Below are 20,509 nucleotides of genomic sequence, written 5' to 3' on the forward strand. Positions count from 1 at the left end.
TGCGTCAGCACCATAAGATTACAAGGGTCAATTAAAAGTGGAAAGTCAGAAGCAGCACTTGCCTATTAATACCTAATATACGGTATTAAATTTTGTTGCATCTGTTGTGACAAAGTGGGAATGTTCTTAATGTTTTCTCTGAATACTGTGTGGGTGCCTCAGTTTCCCCTGCAAAGTGCCAACTGACGGTGTTGGGGACAAAGAGATCAGGTGGCCTCCTTGTCCGGAAGAGACACAAAAGCCAGATGAGGGAGTGTCAGTTTGGAGCTGGCTGGGGAAATCGGGAGAGGCCCAGAACTTGGGTCTGGGCTCCCCACCCCCCAAGATGGACCTGACTGAGGGGTCCTGTTTTCTGTACTTACAAGCTCTGTTTTAGACTGTATCCCTGTCATCTAATAAACCTTCTGTTTTACTGTCTGGCTGAGAGTCACATCTGACTGCGGAGTTGGGGTGCAGGGACCTCTGGTTGCCCCAGGACCTGCCTGGGCACACTCGCTGTGGAAAGTGCACAGTGTGGAAGGGCATGCTGAATGCTCCGAGGTCAGACCCAGGAAGGTGTAAGCTTCTTGCCCTGGAGACAGTATGCTCAGAGAGGAGGCTCCCCCAGAGTCCTGACTGGCTTTGTATGGAGTTGTTCCAAAGCATCCCAGCATCCCTTTCCACACCATGCACTTCCCGGAAGTCTGCACAGGCACTGACACTCCCTCCTCTGGCCTTTGTCTCTTTTCCAAGCATTAGGAGGCCACCTGATCTCTTTGTTCTCCAACACCTTCAGTTGGCACCTTGCAGGAGAGTGGCCCAGGCCATCAGTTGCCTGGAGGCAGGGTGTCGGCCATTCTCTGTGCAGACGGCATCACACTGGCCCTCTAGGGCTTTACAACAATCACACCCCCTTATCCCACCATCTAGAGCCTTAAGAAATGCATTGGGGAAACTGAGGCACACAGACAGTATTCAGAGAAAACACCTGAATACGACCAGTTACATACTTTGAAGGGTGTAAAATAATCAAATATTGTGCTAAATACAATGATACTCCAAACTGACCACCAAATTTAAGTTGCATGTTTTTCCCCTCAAGTGAGGGTTCTGGGGTGGGGCTGGGGATGAGGGGTTCACAGTGCAGGAGCGTGCTCGGTGCTGGGGGTGCAGGCTTTGGGGTGAGGCAGGGCTGAGGATGAGGAACTTGGGGTGCAGGCTGTCCCAGGGCTAGGGCCAGAGAGGACTCCCCATCACCACCACTGGCAGCAGCAAGCTCCAGGGGAGGGACCCATCCTGCCCCCCACGGCACACACACTCTGCACATGCTCCTAGAGCCCCTCTCAGGTCCAGAAAGCTCACTCCCCTCCCCTATGATGGGTACTGGGGGGGGTCACAGGTGCCCTTCCATGTTGCTGCCCCTCACCATAACTTCACTGTGGATGGGGCTGCCCCTTGCCCAGCATGGGGCAGAAGTGGGGTAGGCAGGGCGGTGGCTGGCTATGGGACGGGGGAGCAGGGTGTCATAAAATTCACCCAAGCCCCAGCTGCTCAGGTCTAGGAAGCCTCCCTCTCCCATCCCTCCTGTGGCGGGTGGGTTGGTGGGTGCTGGGGGAGGGGGCATTGCCTTCACATGTGGCTTCCTGCCTCCCCTGTGCAGCCTGCTGTGCCTCACTGGGGGTAGGAGTAGGGGCTGGGACTGGGGCTGGGGGAGAATCATAGGGTCAAACACTCAAACATAATAAAAAATCATAGGGTCAAACACACACGGAAGCCCCAGCAGCTGCTAAGGTGAATGATGTCTGTCTCCTGGCCTGTTTGTGTCTCCTCCAGGTAGGGGCAGGAGAGGGGAGGCCCCCTCCACTCCACTCCCCTCCCCCTCCTGAGTGTTTCAGCAGTAGTTAGCATTCCTCTTATGCTAATGCTGCAGCCCTTAGGCTACGGCAGCAGCAGCAAAGGAGAGAGAGACGCGCTGTGCGCTCTCTTTACATTCAGGCAGGGAAGCTCCGGGGAGGGGGAAAAATCTAGCTCCAAATATTGGTGGAGCAGAGCCCCTGATTATGAATATTCCTGGGGCTTTAGCTCCAAGAGCCCATATAAATTGGCGCCCATGCTCTTGGGTGGGGCCTGGGATGAGAGGTTTGGGGTATAGGAAGGGGCTTCGGGATGGGGCAGGGGATTGGAGTGCGGGGGACTTAGGCCTCCGGCTGGGAGTGCAGGCTCTGGGGTGAGGCCAGGGATGAGGGGTTTGGGGTGCAGGAGGGGCTCAGAGCTGGGGCTTGGGGTGTTGGAGGGGGTTCAGTGTGCGTGGTCCTGGCGGCACTTACCGCAGCTCCCAGGAAGCAGCCGCCAGGTCCCTGCAGCCCCATGGCACATGAGTAGCTAGGGAGTTTCCGTGCACTGCCCTCGAGCCCACAGGTGCTGCCCCCACAACTCCCACTGGTCGCAGTTCCCAGCCAATAGGAGCTGCAGAGCCAGCACTCGGGGTGGGGGCAGCACACGGAGCCTCCCTGGCCACTCGCACCTCTGCCGTGCGGAGCTAGGGCAGGCAGGGAACCTGCCTTAGCCCCAGCCCCTGCTGACAGGACTTTTAATGTCCTGGTCAGGGGTGCCCCTTTTTGACTGGGCATTCAGGTCTAAAACTGGATGCCTGGCACCCCTAGTCAGGGGTCAACAGTCAACAGGAAAGTAATGCCCACCTGGCCAGCCTATGCAGCCTCGGTTAGCAGCTGAACTAGGTGTTTCCCAGGTAAAATGTACAGTGGCTGTGGGAAGAAAAGAGACAGAATTTGTTAAGCTTTGATGCTTGGATGAGGGCCTGGAAAGAGACCAGACACAAGACAGTGGCTTCTGGGGATAGGGCAGAGGTGCTTCCCTGAGAGACCTGCACAAAGGAGTTGCTTGTAAGATGTTTATTACCCGCTGTTCAAGAAACTTAGTTTGTGTATAAGCAAATTGCACTGACTTTCACCTGCCTCTGCATCACTGAGTTCTGCCCCAAGCAGGAAACTGATGTGCAAGACCGCAAATTCTGCTATCGCTCAAAGGGTCAGCAAAAGGGTTTGTCCTAGCACTCCCCCGGGGGGGGGGGCAGACGCTATTCCTGCCCCCCGCTTTAGGGAGAGGATCACCTCCGCCCTGTCTGCACGGAGACTTCGCTCAGTCGCTCAGACGGGGAAAACAGCGAGGCGCCAAACACGTGCCGCTGACTGAGCTCCCAGCAGCGGTTTTCCCTCGCGCTCAGCGGGTGCAGACCCGCGAGCCGGCTTCTCCGGGCGAGAGGCCACGTGCTGACACGTCACCGCCCATCGCGCGTGTCTCAGAGGGGCCGGGGCTGGACGCCATCCGGGAAGGGACTCGCGCGCTGATTGGCTCGCGGTAACCCCGTGACTGGAGGGGGCGGAGCTTGCCGGCGGGGCGGAGCAGGCATGGCCGCGGCGCCGGGGGTGACGGAGCGGTACTTCACGCGCTGGTACAAGCCAGGTACCCGCCCCTCCCCCCGCGCGGCAAACCCTGTCATGGGGGAGGGGCCGGGTCTCCTCTTCCGCCCCCGGGGGGAGGGGACTGGCGGTTCGCGTCCCTCTGGGAGCGCGCGGCCCGGGTCCGCCCCCCCCCCCATGTAGAGCCCGTTGAGCGCGCGGCCCGGGTGCCCCAGTGTAGAGCCCGTCGGGCGCGCGGCCCGCGCGCGACCAGCCCCTGGGCAGAGCCCCCGCCCGCCCGCGTGTGCGCGCGCTGCGGCTCCCGGGGCGCGTCCCGCGGCTGCGCTCGCTCTGCGCGGGTCTGGCCGCCCTGGCCCCGGTGCGGGGGCGCGGCAGGTTTGTCAGCGCTTCGCCGGTGCCCTCCCTGCCCAGGGGCCGAGCTGGCGTGAAAGCCCCGCCCAGGCTTTAGCCTGCAGCCCGGGGTGCGCCAGGTCGCGCAGCTGGAGGCCCCACGGAGCGTGGGCGGGCGGGTTTGCGTGACGGGGGGCATGTGAGGGCCGGTCTGTGCAGTTACTTTGGTGCATCGGTGTGAAACCAATGCTGCTGAAGCAGTGACCTTCCTTGGGTAGCTGCAGATATCCTGATAGCGCGGTGCCTTATTCCGGGACAGCTTATTCCAGCAAACTGGAGAGAATAAACGTCGGCGTTATAAGGCAGCTTTGTACCAGTCTCCCTGAGCCCGCAGGAGGGATTGAATATTTAACTATTTGGGTAGGAAAACACTCCCTGCTGAGAAGCTGCCTGTCAGGCTGACTAATATTATGCGGACTAATATTGTCTTCTGGTTTGCTTGGACTCATTTGCTAGTCTGCCTGTATCCATCTGTTGTCTCTTGTTTTATACTTAGATTGTAAACTCCTTGGGTCTGCTGGGCTGTCTTTGTTCTGTGTTGTACATCAGTAAGTGCAGTGAGGTGTTGGGATGTGACTGGAGCTGTGAGGTGCTGTGAGAATACAAGCAGAACTCCTGGGGAAATTTTGCGCCAAAAATTAAAAATTCTGCTCACAATATTTTAAAATTCTGCAAGTTTTATTTGTCAATAAATAAATGCAGAGGCTCTGGCATGGCCATGGGAAGCACAGGCCACTGTTTGCTGAAGGTGGGAGATCACCCAGCAGCGCTGCCCCCCCCCACCAAACCCCTGGGACATGGACTCAAAGGTGAGGCTTCACCCGATCCTGACACAGCACAAGCCCTGGATCTGCCCTAGAAAAGCCCTGGGGCCCTGCCCCTCTGCTCCAGGCACACCAAGTGTGGGGAAGGCAGGCTCTACCAGGCAGGATCCCAGTGTGGAGGGGTTTGGGGAGGGGGGTTCTAGGGGTGTGGTGAGAGGATTCTGTGTGGGACAATCTGAGTACAGCTCAGTGGGGAGGTCTGGGTGTGGGTGTGGATGCACAGGGGATGGGGGGAGGTTGCAGGTGCAGGGGCTCTGGGACTCTGCAAGGGCTTCCAGGTGAAGCTGGTTGGGGCTCAGCGGAGGGGTCTGGGTGCTGAGAGAGTGGGGCTTGGTGGGGTAGGGGTCTGAGTACAACTAGTTGGGAGTCAGTGATGTGGGGGCTCAGGGTGGTGCAGGGGGAGGGACATCAGAGTTGGGGTTTGAGTGTAAGGAGTTCAGTGGGGGGTGGTCTGGGTGCAGAGGGCTCCAGATGCAGGGGTTGAGGTTCAATGCAGTGGGGTTTGGGTATGGAGGGCTAGGGGGGTTCTGGATGTACCTGCTGAGGCTTGGCACGGGTGTCTGGGTATGGGAGGTCCCAGATGCAAGGGGGTTGGGTGAATGGGGGAGCAGCTCCCTGTACAGTGACTCCTCACCCCACAGTTGAGGAGTGATGGGGGCAGGAAGCAGGGAAGGATGCTGAGCTTCCTGCATCTGGGGGAGGTTTCTGGGGGTGGTGTCTGGAGCTGTGTCAGACCTCCTTGGAGAGGAAGAGGAAGTCCTGTCCTCTCCAGCCCAGCCGGGATTAGCAGCCACTGGCTGGGGTGTCCTCAGCCCCGCCATGATTTACCTCTCCGTTGGCTGCTGTGGGTGCCTGAAATGATGTACTTGCTCTGCTAGGGAGTGATGCGTGACTGCTCTTGCAGCTTCCCTGTCAGAAAGTCATTTTTCTGCTGCAAAGCAAAGAAATCTGTGGGGGACATGAATTACATGGAGTGGTGCAGAATTCCCCCTGGAGTGAAGTAGTAAAAACTAAAAGTTAAATGGGTACAAACCTGCCTGTAGATTTGATCTGAGACATTCTTTATTCCTGGAGGAATTCTGTGCCAAAAATTAAAAAATTCTGCACACAATATTTTAAAATTCTGCATATTTTATTTGTCAAAATAACACAGTATAATCATGTCATTTTAAATTATTTTGGCAACTTATTTCAAAATACCTGTTAGCAAGCATGTCTGTAACAGTAAAGACAACAAAAAAGATTCAGGAAATGTTTTTCTGACAAAGAGTCCTTACTAGGCATATTAATACAGAACTTTGAGTAATAATTGATTTAAACTACAATACAGAAATCTATTTCTTGCACTCAGAAGCAGTGTGAAGGCTTGGGGGAGTTGGGGGTAATGGAGGAGCTCAGAGAGAGGGAAGTAATGGAGAGGGAAGGAGCCTGGGAGTGAACCTGGAGGGTTGTTTGGTGTGGGTGGGAGAAGTATGGAACTATATTTTGTGTGTGTATGTGGGGGGTGGAGGGGGAATTGTTGGGGAGCCTCCCCCATGAAGACCTTGGCTGACCCCAGCCTCTCCTATTCAGCCAGGCACACCTGTCCCTGTCCCATGTGTCCTGGCAGTCCCACTCAGCCACCCCTTGTCCACATGTGGCCCTACATCCCATGCCCATTCAACACCTGGCTCAATGCTGTTACCCACTAGCTCCTGTGCCCCCCCCCACTAGCTCATCTGAACCCCAGTCTGTGAACCCCAGCAGCCCTCTGTGCCTTGCTCTTTCTGCCCCCCCAGCTGGCCTTGCGAGTAAGGCACTGTGAGGAAGGGAGCTTCTCCCCCCCATGGCTGACTGCTCTGGCCCTGAACTCACCGCCCTCTCTTCTGGCACCACAGCAGCCTCTGAAAGGTGTAATTGCAGCACCTCCGGACAGAATGTGTTTTCTGTGTGGGGGGTGGGAATCTGCAGGCAGGGCCGGCTTTAGGCCAATTCAACCAATTCCCCTGAATTGGGCCCCGCCCCTAAAAGGGCCCCACGCCCAAGCCCCAGTATGGCATACCAGCAAGAGCTGGTGCGCTGTACCGGGGTAGTCTGACTTCCCAGGGGGCAATTTAAAGGGGCTGGGGCTGAAGCCGGAGCCCCTGTCCCTTTAAATAGCTGCTGGAGCCCCACTGCTTCCCTAGGGCTCCTGTGCCTATTTAAAGGGCCGGAACAGTAGAAGCAGGGGAGCCCCGGGCCTTTTAAATAGCCCCCAAAGCCCTGGGGTAGCAGGGGGCTCCGGGGGCTATTTAAAGGGCCGGGGCTCCAGCTGCCTCTGCTGCCCTAGTCCTTTAAATAGCTGCAGGAGCCCCGCTGCTTCCCCAGGGCTCCCTTGGCTATTTACAGGGCCGGGGCCATGGAAGCAAGGGAGCCCCAGGCCCTTTAAATAGCCCCTGGGCTGCTGCTGCTGGTACCCCAGTGGGGGAGGGGGCACCCACTGTACAGGGTGGGCTGCACCCCCTGTACCTGCACCCCCTCCCCGCAGCCAGCTCCTGCTGCACCCCCTGCCCGCACCAGCCCCTCTCTGCAGCCAGCCCTGCACCTGCTGCCTGCAGCCAGCCCGTCTCCAGTCCGCCCTACACCCCCTGCCCTGTCTCCAGCCCGCCCCACACCCCCTGCCCCGCCCACACCAACCCCTGGCTGCAGCCAGCCCCACACCCCCTGCCCCTACCTGCAGCAAGCCCCTGTCTCCAGCCAGCCCCGCACCCCTGCCCTGCCCGCACCAGCCCCGCACCGCCTGCCCTGTCTCCAGCCAACCCCTGCCACACACCCCTGCCTGAAGCAAGCCAGTCCCACACTCCTCTGTCTCCAGCCCTGACAACCCATGCCGCACCCCCCTGTGGCCCTACCTGAAGCCAGCCAGCCCACCCCACACACCCCTGTCTCCAGCCAGCCCCGCACCCCTTGCCCTGCCTGCAGCTAGATCCCGCCTCCAGTCAGCCCCTGCCCTTCCTCCAGCCAGCCCCATGTCCACTGGTGCCCTACAGTTCCCGGGGCAGTAATCCTGAACACCTGCTTCAATGAGGGGGGCAGGGAGCATCTGGGACCCACACATGTGCACACCCTAGGGTGACCAGACAGCAAGTGTGAAAAATCAGGACGAGGGGTGTGGGGGGGTGTACTAGGATCCTATATAAGAAAAAGACCCAAAAATCGGGACTGTCCCTATAAAATCGGGACATCTGGTCACCCTAGCACACCCCCAGGGAGTGGCGGGGACCCACACATGTGAAGCGGAGCTCATTACTAGTTCAGGCCCATCTTTTTAAAAAAGAACTTTAGGTAGGTTTAACATACAGCCGTATTTTCCCGGACATGTCAGGCTTTTTGGTTCTTAAATCGCCATCCAGGAGGAAAATACGGACGTATGGTAACCCTATTTGTTACAAAAAATACATACTGTGGCACTTCCCTTAAATCAGAACTTTTTATAGGGAACCGGTTGCTAAGAAATGAAAGGCTTTTTTTTACATTTTTTTTCTTTTTCAGTCATCCTTGCTGGGGCCCCACCAAAAATGTTCGAATTGGGCCCCGCACTTCCTAAATCCGGCCCTGTCTGCAGGGGACATGATTTCCCCCAGGAGTAACTCTTATTACTGTGCAGACTTCACTGAGAATCTTGCTGATGGAAGCATTGTAGGACTAGTTCCTCAAAATCATGCTTTCTGTTCGGTGCATGTGTAACTAACATTAACATTGTGTACATGATGGAGAAAACTAGACCTTAGAGTGAAGTATGCACACACAGTCTTTGCTTGTTTATGCGGGTATTTAGGAATAGCTATAAGTGCCCTTTTCCAAATTAGTTTTGGAAGTGGATTAAGCTAAACCAGAAAAGGAACTTTATTCCAGAATAAGTATGTCCACACATGGAGTTATTCTGGAATAGCTCCTTTGCTTTAAATTGACACTTACTTATTCTGGAATAACTTTCATGTGTAGACCAGCCCTATGGAATGAAGATCTTGGGGTAGGGTACTTCAGTCTGCTCCTTTTAGCATATCTTGCTTTTTAAACTATTGAAAGTATTTCAGTCATCTTTGCCTTGCCAAACAATACCTGATGTGATCAGTTCAGCTTGCATATGTTTAGCTATTTTTAGTTTCTTGATCTTTTAAATGCTCAATAGCTAAATGTTAGTCTTACACTCTACTGCATCAGTAACAACAATGATAATGTCTAGCTCATAGACTTTAAGTCAGCAGGAACCATGTGATTATCTAGTCTGACCTCCTGCACATTGCAGGCCACAGAACCTCACCCACCCACTCCTGAAATAGACCCCCTAACCTCTGGCTGAGTTACTGAAATCCTCAAATCGTGGTTTAAAGACTTCAAGTTAGTGAATTCACCATTTATACTTATTTAAACCTGCAAGTGACCCGTGCCCCATGCTGCAGAGGAAGGGGAAACTCCCCTAAGTCTCTGCCATTCTGATCCTTGGGAAAATTCCTTCCGAACCCCAAATATGGTGATCAGTTAGACCCTTAGCATGTGGGCAAGATCCACTAGGCAGATACCTGATAGATAATTCTCTGTAGTAACTCAGAGCTCTCCCCATCTAGTGTCCCATCTCTGGCTGTTGGGGATTTTTGCTACTCTCAGTCACCAATGGGCCACATGCCATTGTAGGCAGTCCCATCATACCAATCCTCCATGAAGTGCTTTTCATCAGTGATCTCAAAGCAGTTTACAAAGGAGGACAATATTACTGCTGTTCTACAGATGGGGGAACTGAGGCACAGAGATTGCTCTTCATCATCTGCAGTCCTCCACTGAAGTGTTTAGGAACCTTCTTCATGAACTATAAGTCCATCTTAGTATGCAAAAATACATTTCAGTGTATTGGTTCTTGCATGTTTCTAGCTTAGTGTAGTGATTGTTTTTTTTTTTTTTTTACAGATGTTAAGGGTAATCTATGTGAGGACCATTGTATATTGCAGCATTCTAATAGGTAAGTAAAATCTGGTTAAGTTCTTAGGATATTTGTTTTGCACTACTAGTTTGAAAACACACATTTTTAATAGCGAGCTAATGTTTTCAACACTGAAGGATAATATTTGGGTTTTCTCTATTTCAGAGCAAGCACCACAGTTCTTTGATAGCCTCTTTATTAATGTTTTAGTTACCCTAAGTACATAGCTAAGTAAATTAGACACAATAGTTAGGTTTTAATATTAGAAAACCTAATATGAATGAGTATTTTTAATTTTTTTTCAACAAGCCTTTTTGAAACATTTCCATTTGATGGTATACATTTTGAGTATGTATTTTGCTAGTGTATGATAACCTAAAACTGAAATGCATCAGTCTAGTGAAATGCAAATTACTAGACCAGTTGTTAATTTTAATTTCTGATGGTTGTAATATGTAAATGTAAAGTATCTTGTCTTATTTTAAAAAAATCCAAAATATTTTAGTATCAGAAGATATGATGATTTTTATATTTGGTGGTCATAATATACCTACTCTGACTCCAGTTGATAGCATTTGGGCCAAAAATGTTTAAGGAATTATTTTGTAACACAAGTCTCATTTTAAAATTTTTGAGTCATGTTGCTGAGTATGTCTCCTATAAGTTGCAAATATGAACAAATTACCTCCCATTTTTAAAATGCAGTTTTACCATGGAAATCATTGGGTAAGAATGGTATCAGGGTACTCAACAGCTCTCTTTTTCTGTATTTGGAATTGAGTCTGCTTAAATTAGTTGCTAAGTTTGTTCTTCTGTTAGTCCTGTAGTCAGAACAACTCAGAGTGTAAGCTGGATTCAATTTCTTCTACATTCTCAACAGAACTGAGTACAAAATTACAGTTGTTAATCCATAGGGCTACTCTTTGCCTGCAGAACCTCTACTACTAGTGATTTATGCATGAGAAGGCAGAACATAACTTGACTTACAGAGCCCAGGCAAGCTTTGCAGGGTGTGTAGCTGTAAAATTATTGTAACTTGTAAAAGTTTTAATAAAATATGTATAAAAATCACTAAGATGACATTGGAAAGTGACATCCTGGGGTTCAATGTGGCCCTCTTTTTAAAGGAAACCTACTGACTTTACCTTAATCAAAAAGAAATTTTAAAGCAGATTTAAAAAGATTGGAATATATGTCAAAACTTTGATTAATGTGAATTGAGAAGCTGTGTAATCTCTTGAGGCTACAATTGTAGTAATTACAATAAGGAAGGCATCTGGATGGTGCCTATCAGGACATGATAGGAAGACATGCAGGGAACACTTAGATTTTAGAAGCAGTCTGTGCTCTTCTATTATGATTTAATCTCTGGTTCTGACAAAAAGTGTAAGTATTAAGTAGTTGTACTAAATGAGAAAAAAAATTAGACCTTCCAGAGTGGGAGGATATTGGACTTGGGTCCTATTTTGTTTCTTTTAAGTATAAAAAATGCCCAGCTTTGTTCAAAAAGGCTGTTTGGGCTTTTTCTGCTTCCTTTCAAACATTAGCGCACCAGATTGTGTCTGCCCTGGAAAGTTTTATAGTTACTTGAACTTGTGAAATTGACATTACAGAGGACATGTTTGGAAAGTACTAAGCACATCTTGGACACAGCCACAATCTAAATGGTTAATAAGTCACTGCAAGCTGAGTAATTGAGGGCAAGAGATTCAACTTTGTTTTGTTTAATACATGTTACATCAATAAACATTTGGAAGAAGAAGATGTATCTTGTTGATTTCTCCTTCCAGTTAAGGTGTGGGAGCTGACAATAGACATTTCTGAAGTCTTCCAGCAAAATAGGGAAGAATGGACTTAATGTTCTTGAGCTTTCTTGGGTACAAATCAATAACTTTAGAAAATACACAGCAGAAAACCTCATTGCAGTCTTGTTTCTTACAACACAAAGAAGCAAAGGGGACATGCATCTCCTTTTAAAATCCTTCACCGGTCACATTGAACAGCTGTTGAAGACTCCTGGTGTTCCTTTGTCTGCTTGCAACTCTGATCTTCTGGTCCTGCTAGAAATGATAAGGCTGATAATAAAGTAGAAAACAGTCATATTAGTTCATACTCAGTTTTGTACAGAGTACATTAACAATCTAGTGGTTCAGCTAATCTTTTCAAATCAGATTAGGAGCTATTTATTCCTACTTCTAAAACTCTTTGGTACTTGGGCCTTCCTCCAAAGTGGAGAACCTCTTCCTCTGCCAGTCCCTGAACAAGGGGATGGGGAGCTCCATGCACTCCCTAGACTCTTCAACGGGGCTGAAACATTGGGTTTCACGCAATCCCTTTCTTCAGTCACTATCCCCATGAATGGGGCTAGAGAGTAACAGAAGTCCATGAAGGCCGGGGGAGCCCTCTTCTCTCTGAAGCAGAACGTTCACAGAGAGAGGCCTCCAGATCCCTATAGGAAGCAGGGATTAGTGGGGTGGGGTCAGGGGGAGGAAAGGAGTGGGGAGTTCTTTACTTGCAGGGACTCCTTTGCAATTCCCAGAGAGGAGTTATGCTGCTGCTGAAGAGCAGGCAGACACATATGTGCATAGAGAGGGGAGCCCATTTTGCTGTTCTTGGGCCCACCCAGTCTCTCCTCCTGAAAAATAACTTTCTTTAAAAAAACAAAACAAAACACTTGAGAGAGAGAACGCTAGGCATGCTATTACAGGGCCTTCTATCCAATTTGGCTACTTAGCTTAACATTCAAGATGAAAGTGTTGTTTTAATGACATTAAGTGGAAAAAATAATTTGGCTCTTCTTGCATTTGTTATAAACACTAAAAATAAACTGAAATGGGAAATTAGTCACTTGTAACATTTTAAATTGTCAGCATCTTTTGCATTCAACGCCTTATTATTTTATACCCTTTTAGATGAGTATATTATTAATAAGGTTTGCTCTAATAAGGCTAGCCCTATGAAAATATCAGTGTCCTCCCCCTGCCCTGCTCCCAAAGCCAGGTCTAAGTGCTGTGGCCTGGTATGGAGGCTCAAGTGTCCCTGACCACTCCTAGCTGCTGAGAGGGGGTAGAACTTGTTCTCTTTCTCTTCTTCTGCAGACGGGCCAATGCCATTCTGTGTTTTCCCTCTTATCCCTTCCTGTTTTCTCCAGATGGAATGTAGACATTTTTCCTGTTCTTAATGGTATACACACTGCATCTCAAGCAGGAGCAAAGTAGCAGTGGATAGTTAGAACTGCTCCTCTTCTGAAGGGTTTCCAGCAACAGAGGATGACATTTAAGCCTCTAGTGTTCCTGAATGTAGCTGGTCTCAGCTTGAATGCCAATCACTAATAGGAAAAGACCCGTACCAGGGTTTAAACTCTGGGGCCTTTCATATAACCCCAGGTGATAATGGACCAATAAAAGAAGTGGGGGGAGGGACCCTTCTAAATAAAATAGATTGAAAAAGCTAAGATTTAAATGGTATACTAACAAAGGCAGGAAACTGAGAATCAACAGACATGCAACCGCTCAGTTTCAAGCCAAGTTACAGGCAGATAGAACCCTCTCACCTTGCATAAAACACTCCTATATGCTGGGTGTAAATATCTGCCAAAGAACCTTGCCTATTGACTGAGAAGTATTTTTACTCCTGGGGGAATTCTGTGCCAAAAAATAAAAAAATTCTGTGCACAATATTTTACATTTCTGGAAAATTCTGTATATTTTGTCAAAATAACACAATATGACGACACCATTTTCAATTATTTTGGTAATTTATTTCAAATACCTGTCAGCAAGTATGTCTGTAATAATAGAGACGACAAAACCCAATTCCCCCAGGAGTAGAGAGTTAAAGAAGCCCCTATGACAACCCAGTTCCTGTTTCTCTGTTATGCTTTGGTTGGGTGCCTGAGTTTGGCTGTTTTCACATGTGCCATCTGGGTATATCTTAGGGGGAAAACTCTGCCCCTCCCGTCTCAGAGACACACACACACACCCCTCCCAGAGCCCAGCTGCAGGACACTCCCTGGCCCACACACCTGCAGCCACTGCCCCCAGAGCCCAGCTGCCGGGCGTGCCCCAGCCCAGACACCCACACCCTCTACCCCCCAGAGCCCAGCCATGGGATGCCCCCAGCCCAGACACCTGCACCCCCAGAGCACAGCCTCAAAGTACCCCCAAGACCAGACACACATCCCCCCAGAGCCCAGCTGTGGGGCAGGCCCAAGCCCAGACAGCCACAGCCCCTACCTCACAGAGCCTAAGTATGCAAGGGATAAACATCCTGATGCTGAGTCTCGGGCTTGCATAGAGTTTCCTGCATGGCGTTGTCTTCCTTCAGGATGGGCCAGGAACCACAGCCGCCTCCCCCCCCAGCAGTGTCCTGTACTTGTTAGCTGGAGAGCTGGGCTCTTCTGGGTTCAGTGGCCCCTAGTAGTAGCCAGCAGCTTTGCAGCACCAATTCTATGGGGAAAAATGAAATTATGTGCAGAACATTAATTCTGCGCAATTTACGCGGTGGCACAGAATTCCCCTGGGAGTGTACTTTAGCCTTGTTTATTGATCTACCTTGTCACGGTCAGACTTTTGGGAAAATGTTTATTTTCCAGATACTATTTGAGAAGCTGGATCTCCCTTAGGCCTCAAAGATTTTTGGCCCTTTGCAATACTAGCAGGCTGGCCTCATTGTGAGACTAGCTGCAAGGGTTGGGTACCCAAGAACATTGTTTCACTGAATTTCTGGTAGCAGTCAGCTAAGGTGCTCCTCCTACTGGAACTGCAGCTGCTCTGGCTGGTTCCAGACCCTGTGGCTTTGGCAGTATTTCTGTATTCTTTTCCTGGTTTCCCTAGTTCCGTGGTGCACTGAAGTAGCTCCCTACAACACTGCCTTTTTCAGACCCTTCTAGCTGCTTAGCTGAAGTTGCTTTTGAGTTGTCAGAGCCTCTTTCTGATGAGGAGAGAGGGTGTTTTAAACACTAGGGCTCAAGTGTCAGTGACCCTGGTGTGGGTTGTCTTTGACTTTAACATCTGAGGAAATTGACATTTATTCACACTGATGGCTTCATTGGCAACATTGCCTTCTCAGTGTGCTGTGCTTAACTATGTTCTCCATCTAAATCAGGGGTTCTCAAACTGGGGGTCGTGACCCCTCAGGGGGTCGAGAGGTGGTTACACGGGGAGTTTGCAAGCTGTCAGCCTCCATCCCCACCCCACCCCACTTCACCTCCAGCATTTATAATAGTGTTAAATATAAAAAGAAGTGTTTTGAATGTATAAGGGGGGTCGGACTCAGAGGCTTGCTGTGTGAAAGGGGTCCCCAGTACAAACGTTTGAGAACCACTGAAAATTATTAGATTTGGTGCTGTTTTTATATAGATTATTTTTTCTGTCACTGGTTTTCTTGTCCAAATTTGACATTCAAAGGGCTTGGGTATTAAGCTCAACTCCTTTAAGCCCTGATGGTCATCTCTCCAGGATCCATACAAACGTTAGATCATTTCTGTTATAGTTGAATCACTGGCCTTACAAATCTGCATTACTGAGCGTCTTCAAGTACACTGCTCACCTCCCTGCAATGCTTGATGTGTGAAGGAACAGAATCAACTTTGTTTATAGCTGCTTAAGCAAAGATGCCTCTTCTATAGACTCTAGTTCTCAGTTATTCAGTGGCATTGCTTAGGCCTGGTTTACACTACGTGGACCTAACTCTTAAGCGTCTACATTACAATGGTGCTCCTGCTGATGTAAGTCGCTCACTACATCAATGTAATAACTCCACCGCCACGAGAGGCGTAGCGGCTAGGTCGATGTAGTTAGGGTGATGCGGTGTCCGTTTATACACTGCATGACTTGCATCGCCTGTTGGCTGTCAGCCCAGCACGGGGCTCTCAGCAGGTGCCGCCCCCTCCCCTTCCACTCAATTTCACAGGAGGGAGCCTACCACCAGTGAAATTGACTTTCTTGTCAGTTTCATGGCTGCTATTATTTCGCATTTTGTCTTCAGCTCTGTCTCCCCCAGGATGAGGGGCCGATGGGCAGGAGCCCAAGACAAAATGTGAAATAATAGCAACTGTGAAACTGACAAGAATGTCAATTTTACTGGTAGTAGGCTCTCTGCTGTGAAATTGAGCTCTGTTCTGAGGGGATTGAGGGGCTCCAGCTGTGAGCCACCTGTGGCTGTCAGTGCCCTACACTCCAGCTGTCAGTGCCTCACAATGCCCCACTTCAGTCGGTGCAAGCACTCTTGGTGAAGACATGCACTACTGGCAGAAGGAGGGTAGTTCACTTAATTGCTGTGGAGGCTGTAGATCAACCTAACTTATGTTGATCAAATTTTGTAGTGTAGACATGCCCTTACGTATTTGAGGTTTCCTAATAGCAGGGCCCCATGTACTGTGTGGCACCAGCCATTTCTCTTGTTCGTCAGTTCTGGTCCGTCAGCTCAGAAGAAGTGATGGCATCGAATTCAGTCTTTCCACTATTTTTTTTGCCTTGTACCCACTTCACAGGTTAATTCGTCTCTAAACCTTTTTCTTGTGTGTTCATCCAGTGTGACAGATTTTCGTTACCAATCTGCCTGGGCCACAGTTGATCAGGCTGTGCTACAGGATCTTTTTTTTTTTTTTTTGGGAGGTGGGGGGGAGATGAAGCACACCAAGTGTCTAAATTTTAAAGCTTTATTGATAAAATAATAAAATAACAGCAGAATGCTGGGAACGCTCCCACGTCACTCGGGAAGAAAGAAAGCGTTAATGTCCCAAGCCCTAACCCACTTTCATACTCACACACGCATGACTCAGACTGGCCAAGTCTGTGTGTAACGTCAGAAGAAGGGGGGGGGGGGCAAATGCTGTCCTTGGCCCATGTCATCCAAGAATCTGCTGTGCTCTCCGAATTGCTCCAGCTCTCAGGAGGGTTTTAAGTCCTGGGCTCCTTTTGGGGTGTTCCATTCTGCAACCTCTGTTCCTGGTGCTCTTTGTGCCAGTCCAAACCAGCTTTCTGTGGTCTCCTCGACTTTCTCCAAAACACACCGGCTAGACTCTGTTGTCCTCGTTGTTTTCCTCTATGCTGGCCTTTGCTTGCCTTGCTTGTTATGGGCTGGCTCTGCAGGTCTGTGTCTATTCAGTTGAATCTTTCTTTCTCACGGTTGGTCTGTGGATTCCAGGCCCCACTCTTTCTTGGCTGGCAGCCAAGAGTCAGATGTGTGCTATGGCCTTGAGCTGGCTGGAGTTAGCGTCTTATCTTTGGACTGAGCGTGCTAGCTGTAGTGTTGGGTTAACCCGGTCTCTGCTTTCTTCTCCCCCCCCACCCCCTCGCCCTTGGCCCCTCATAAACCTGCAAAATAATCTTCCACTCTCCACTCACACCTTCAACCTTTCCAGCATGCTTTGCGATGCTTGCAACAGTGTTAGCCACATACAGTGCTGATCTGCCCTCCCTATGGGACCCTCATGGGTCCTTGGGACTGAGACACCAGCACATCCTCAATCTTCCTCTGTTTCTAATTCCTTGCACTCTGGGTGTGAATCACCAGGTATGGTATACTTTTCAGGTCTGTTCTTGACATATATCCAAAGCATTGTAGTTGTCTGTCTTGAATCTTTTGTAACAGTGTCATTTCTTTTCCTATCTGTTTTCTTATAACTTATTTTCTGCTGTATTGAAACTCTCAGCGAGTTCATTTCTGCAGTTTACATCTTTCGTTCATGAGCTTACCTCATACTCCAGACCAGGGGTAGGCAACCTATAGCACGTGTGCCGAAGGCGGCACGCAAGCTGATTTTCAGTGGCACTCACACTGCCCTGGTCCTGGTCTGGGGAGATCTGCATTTTAATTTAATTTTAAATGAAGTGTCTTAAACATTTCGAAAACCTTATTTACTTTACATACAACAATAGGTTAGTTAGGTTAGAGACTTATAGAAAGAGACCTTCTAAAAACGTTAAAATATATTACTGGCACGCGAAAACTTAAATTAGAGTGAATAAATGAAGACTTGGCACGTCACTTCTGAAAGGTTGCTGACCCCTGCTCCAGACATTCCAACCCATACAGTGGTATTGACATGGCACTGTCTCATATACACTGATTTTTGTTTTTATTGAAATCTTATTAGCCTTCCAGATCTTGCAGCTTTTCTGAGTACAGTAGCAGCTAGTCTGATTCTTATGTCATCTTCATAATTCCCATTCTTTCATAGTAGTTCTCCAAGGTACATATTTTTCCCCTTGTTCTAGTTCTTTGTCTCTGACTTTGATCTTTACCTCTTCCTCATGTCTTCCAATTGCCATAATTTTTGTAATATCTGTACTGATCTTCAATTTGGATTTTCTGCTTTCCTTGTCTACCTTCTACAAATTCTCTGTAAATCCTCCTTGGTTAATGGTATGAGGTTAGTATTATCTGCCAATGTAAAGTTAGTTTCTGTTGTTCCAAATAACTCTTTCCGTTTAATCTCTCAGTGCTACAGCCATTACTGCTTCTAGTACCATGCTGAACAAATCTGGTGACAGCATGCATCCTTGTCTCATTCCTACAGTCATCCTGAACTATTCCATCAACTACTTGTCTGTTCTCACCACACTTACTGACTTGTTGTAGATGTCTTCTATCAGTTTGATTTCTTAGGGATACATATGTTCTCAAAACTTGCCATAACGCCTTCTGCCAAATACTATAAACTTCAGACAAGCTTTTGATAAAGTTGTTGTAGCAGGTTTAGTTGTGTTTTGTATACTTCTCTGATATCTGCCTCATCACAATTAGCTGATCTATTATAGTTCATCTTGTTTGAAGTCTGGCCTGTTCCTCTGCAAGCGCTGCTTCCACATAGGGTGACCAGATGTCCCGATTTTATCGGGACTGTCCCGATATTTACATGTTTGTCCCACGTCCCTACCGAACATCAGTCAGGACGCGAATTGTCCTGATATTTTGCCCTCCAGCACACAGGCGGAGGGGGCTCATGCCCCCCTGCCCCAACTCCACCCTGGCGCTGCCCCCACTCCGCCCCTTCCTCTCCCATTGGATCCCTCCCCAAATCCCCGCCCTGGCCCCGCCTCTTCCCCAAGCACGCCGCATTCCTCCTCCCCCTTCCCTCCCAGTCTTGCGCTAATCAGCTGTATGGCGGCGCAAGTGTTGGAGGGATCGGGGAGAAGCAGGACGTGGCAGCCAGCTCAGGGGAGGTGGAGGTGCAGCGGAGGCGAGCTGGTGCAGGGCGTGGGGCATGGAGCTGCCAGTGGGTGCTCAGACCCCACCAATTTTTCCTATGCTCCGACGGCTCTTTTGTTTTTTGTTCTTTTTTGCTTTTGTTTTGTTTTTTTCCTCCGCTGCCCGCTCTCTTTTTTTTTTTTTTTTTTGCTCCGCTGGCACCCCTCCCCGCCACTTCCCAATATTTCACATCTCTCATTTGGAACCCTACTTCCACATACCTTTTCATTGTCCTCTACTGCATCTCAGTGAATGCTTTTCCTGGTATGCTCAATTAATTGATTCCTATAGTTCTTGCATGCCATCTTACCTTTTTTTATAGATTGGGACTATTATCACTTTTCCTCCGTTTTGCTTAGTATTTTCTCTTGTTTGTAACTCTTGGGGAATAGCTCTGTGGTTATGTTGCTGTTTCCCAGAGCCTTTTTCTTTTTCAAACTTTCTATCAAGATCTTTGCTATTTCTCTAAAAATTTCGGCATCTGCTCTCCTTTGTTTGTATGGGGGAGCTTCTCCCGGACCGTTTCATCCATATTCTGCAGGTTGCACAGTTCTTCAAAATATTCTTTACATTGTTTGTTCATTCTCAATTATTTGGCTGTGCTTGTCTTTCACTGCTGATATGTTCAACTCCTATGTCCGGCTCACTTCTCTTATTTTGTGATATAACATGCTTGTTCCTCTTCACGTATTCTTCTGCTTCTTGTAGGTTTGTAGGGCTGTCAAGTGATTAAAACATTAATCGCACAGTTAAAGAATAATAGAATACCATTTATTTAAATGTTTTTGGATGTTTTCTACATTTTCAAATATATTGATTTCAGTTACCACACAGAATATAAAGTGTACAGTGCCCATTTTATGTTTATTACAAATATTTGCACAGTAAAAAAAAATAGTATTTTTCAATTCTCCTACTACAAATAATGTAGTGCAATCTCTTCAACCTGAAAGCTGAACTTACAAATATAGAATTATGTACAAAAAAATTAACTACACTCAAAAATAAAACATTGTAAAACTTCAGAGCCTACAAGTTCACTCAGTCCTCCTTATTCAGCCAATCGTGCAGACAAACAAGTTTATTTACATTTGCAGGAGATAATGCTGCCCACTTCTTGTTTACAGTGTCATCTGAAAGTGACAACAGGTGTTTGCATGGCACTGTTGTAGCCAGCATTGCAAGATATTTACGTGCCAGATGTGCTAAAGCAGGGATGGGCAAACTTTTTGGCCCAAGGGCCACATTGGGGTTGCACAACTGTATGGAGGGCCAGGTAGGGAAGGCTGTGCCTCCCCAAACAGCCTGGCCCCCACCCCTTATCCACCCCCTCTCACTTCCTGCCCCCTCCCAGGACCCCACCCCCATCCAACGCCCCCCTGCTCCCTGTTTCCTGACTGCCCTGACCCCTATTCACACCGCTGCCCCCTGACAGGCCCCCTGGGACTCCCATGCTTATCCAACCCACCCTGTCCCCTGCCCCGCCCCCGAACCTCTGCCAAATCCAATTGCCCCCTGTCCGCCCCCTGGGACCTACTGCCCCTTACCCAACCCCCCGGCCCCCTTACCATGCCCCTCAGAACAGCATGTCTGGCAGCTGCGCCACCCAGACGGAGCTAGACACGCTGCTGCTCTGCTCCGCAAGAGCATGCTGCTCCGCCGCCCATAGTGCTGCCCGCGCGGTGGCGTAGCTGTGGGAGAGAGGGGACAGCAGGGGAGGGGCTGGGGGCTAGCATCCCCGGCCG

At 49.1% G+C, this 20,509-nt stretch overlaps 1 protein-coding gene across 2 annotated transcripts in view; it reads left to right on the top strand.

Moving 5' to 3' along the window:
• The first annotated feature begins 3,314 nt into the window (after nt 1–3,314).
• ABITRAM (actin binding transcription modulator) overlaps nt 3,315–20,509 on the top strand; it is a 45,342-nt gene continuing 28,147 nt past the window's right edge. The window contains exons 1-2 of one of the 2 annotated variants that reach the window (XM_039526469.1): nt 3,315–3,462; nt 9,557–9,608. In XM_039526469.1, the coding sequence (XP_039382403.1) occupies nt 3,408–3,462; nt 9,557–9,608 (107 nt within the window). In that variant the 5' untranslated portion in view covers nt 3,315–3,407. The remainder of the gene's footprint in view (nt 3,463–9,556; nt 9,609–20,509) is intronic. The other variant, XM_039526468.1, reaches the window with a different exon arrangement.

The sequence above is a fragment of the Mauremys reevesii genome, linkage group 2, assembly GCF_016161935.1.
Source record: "Mauremys reevesii isolate NIE-2019 linkage group 2, ASM1616193v1, whole genome shotgun sequence".
Lineage (NCBI taxonomy): Eukaryota > Metazoa > Chordata > Testudines > Geoemydidae > Mauremys > Mauremys reevesii.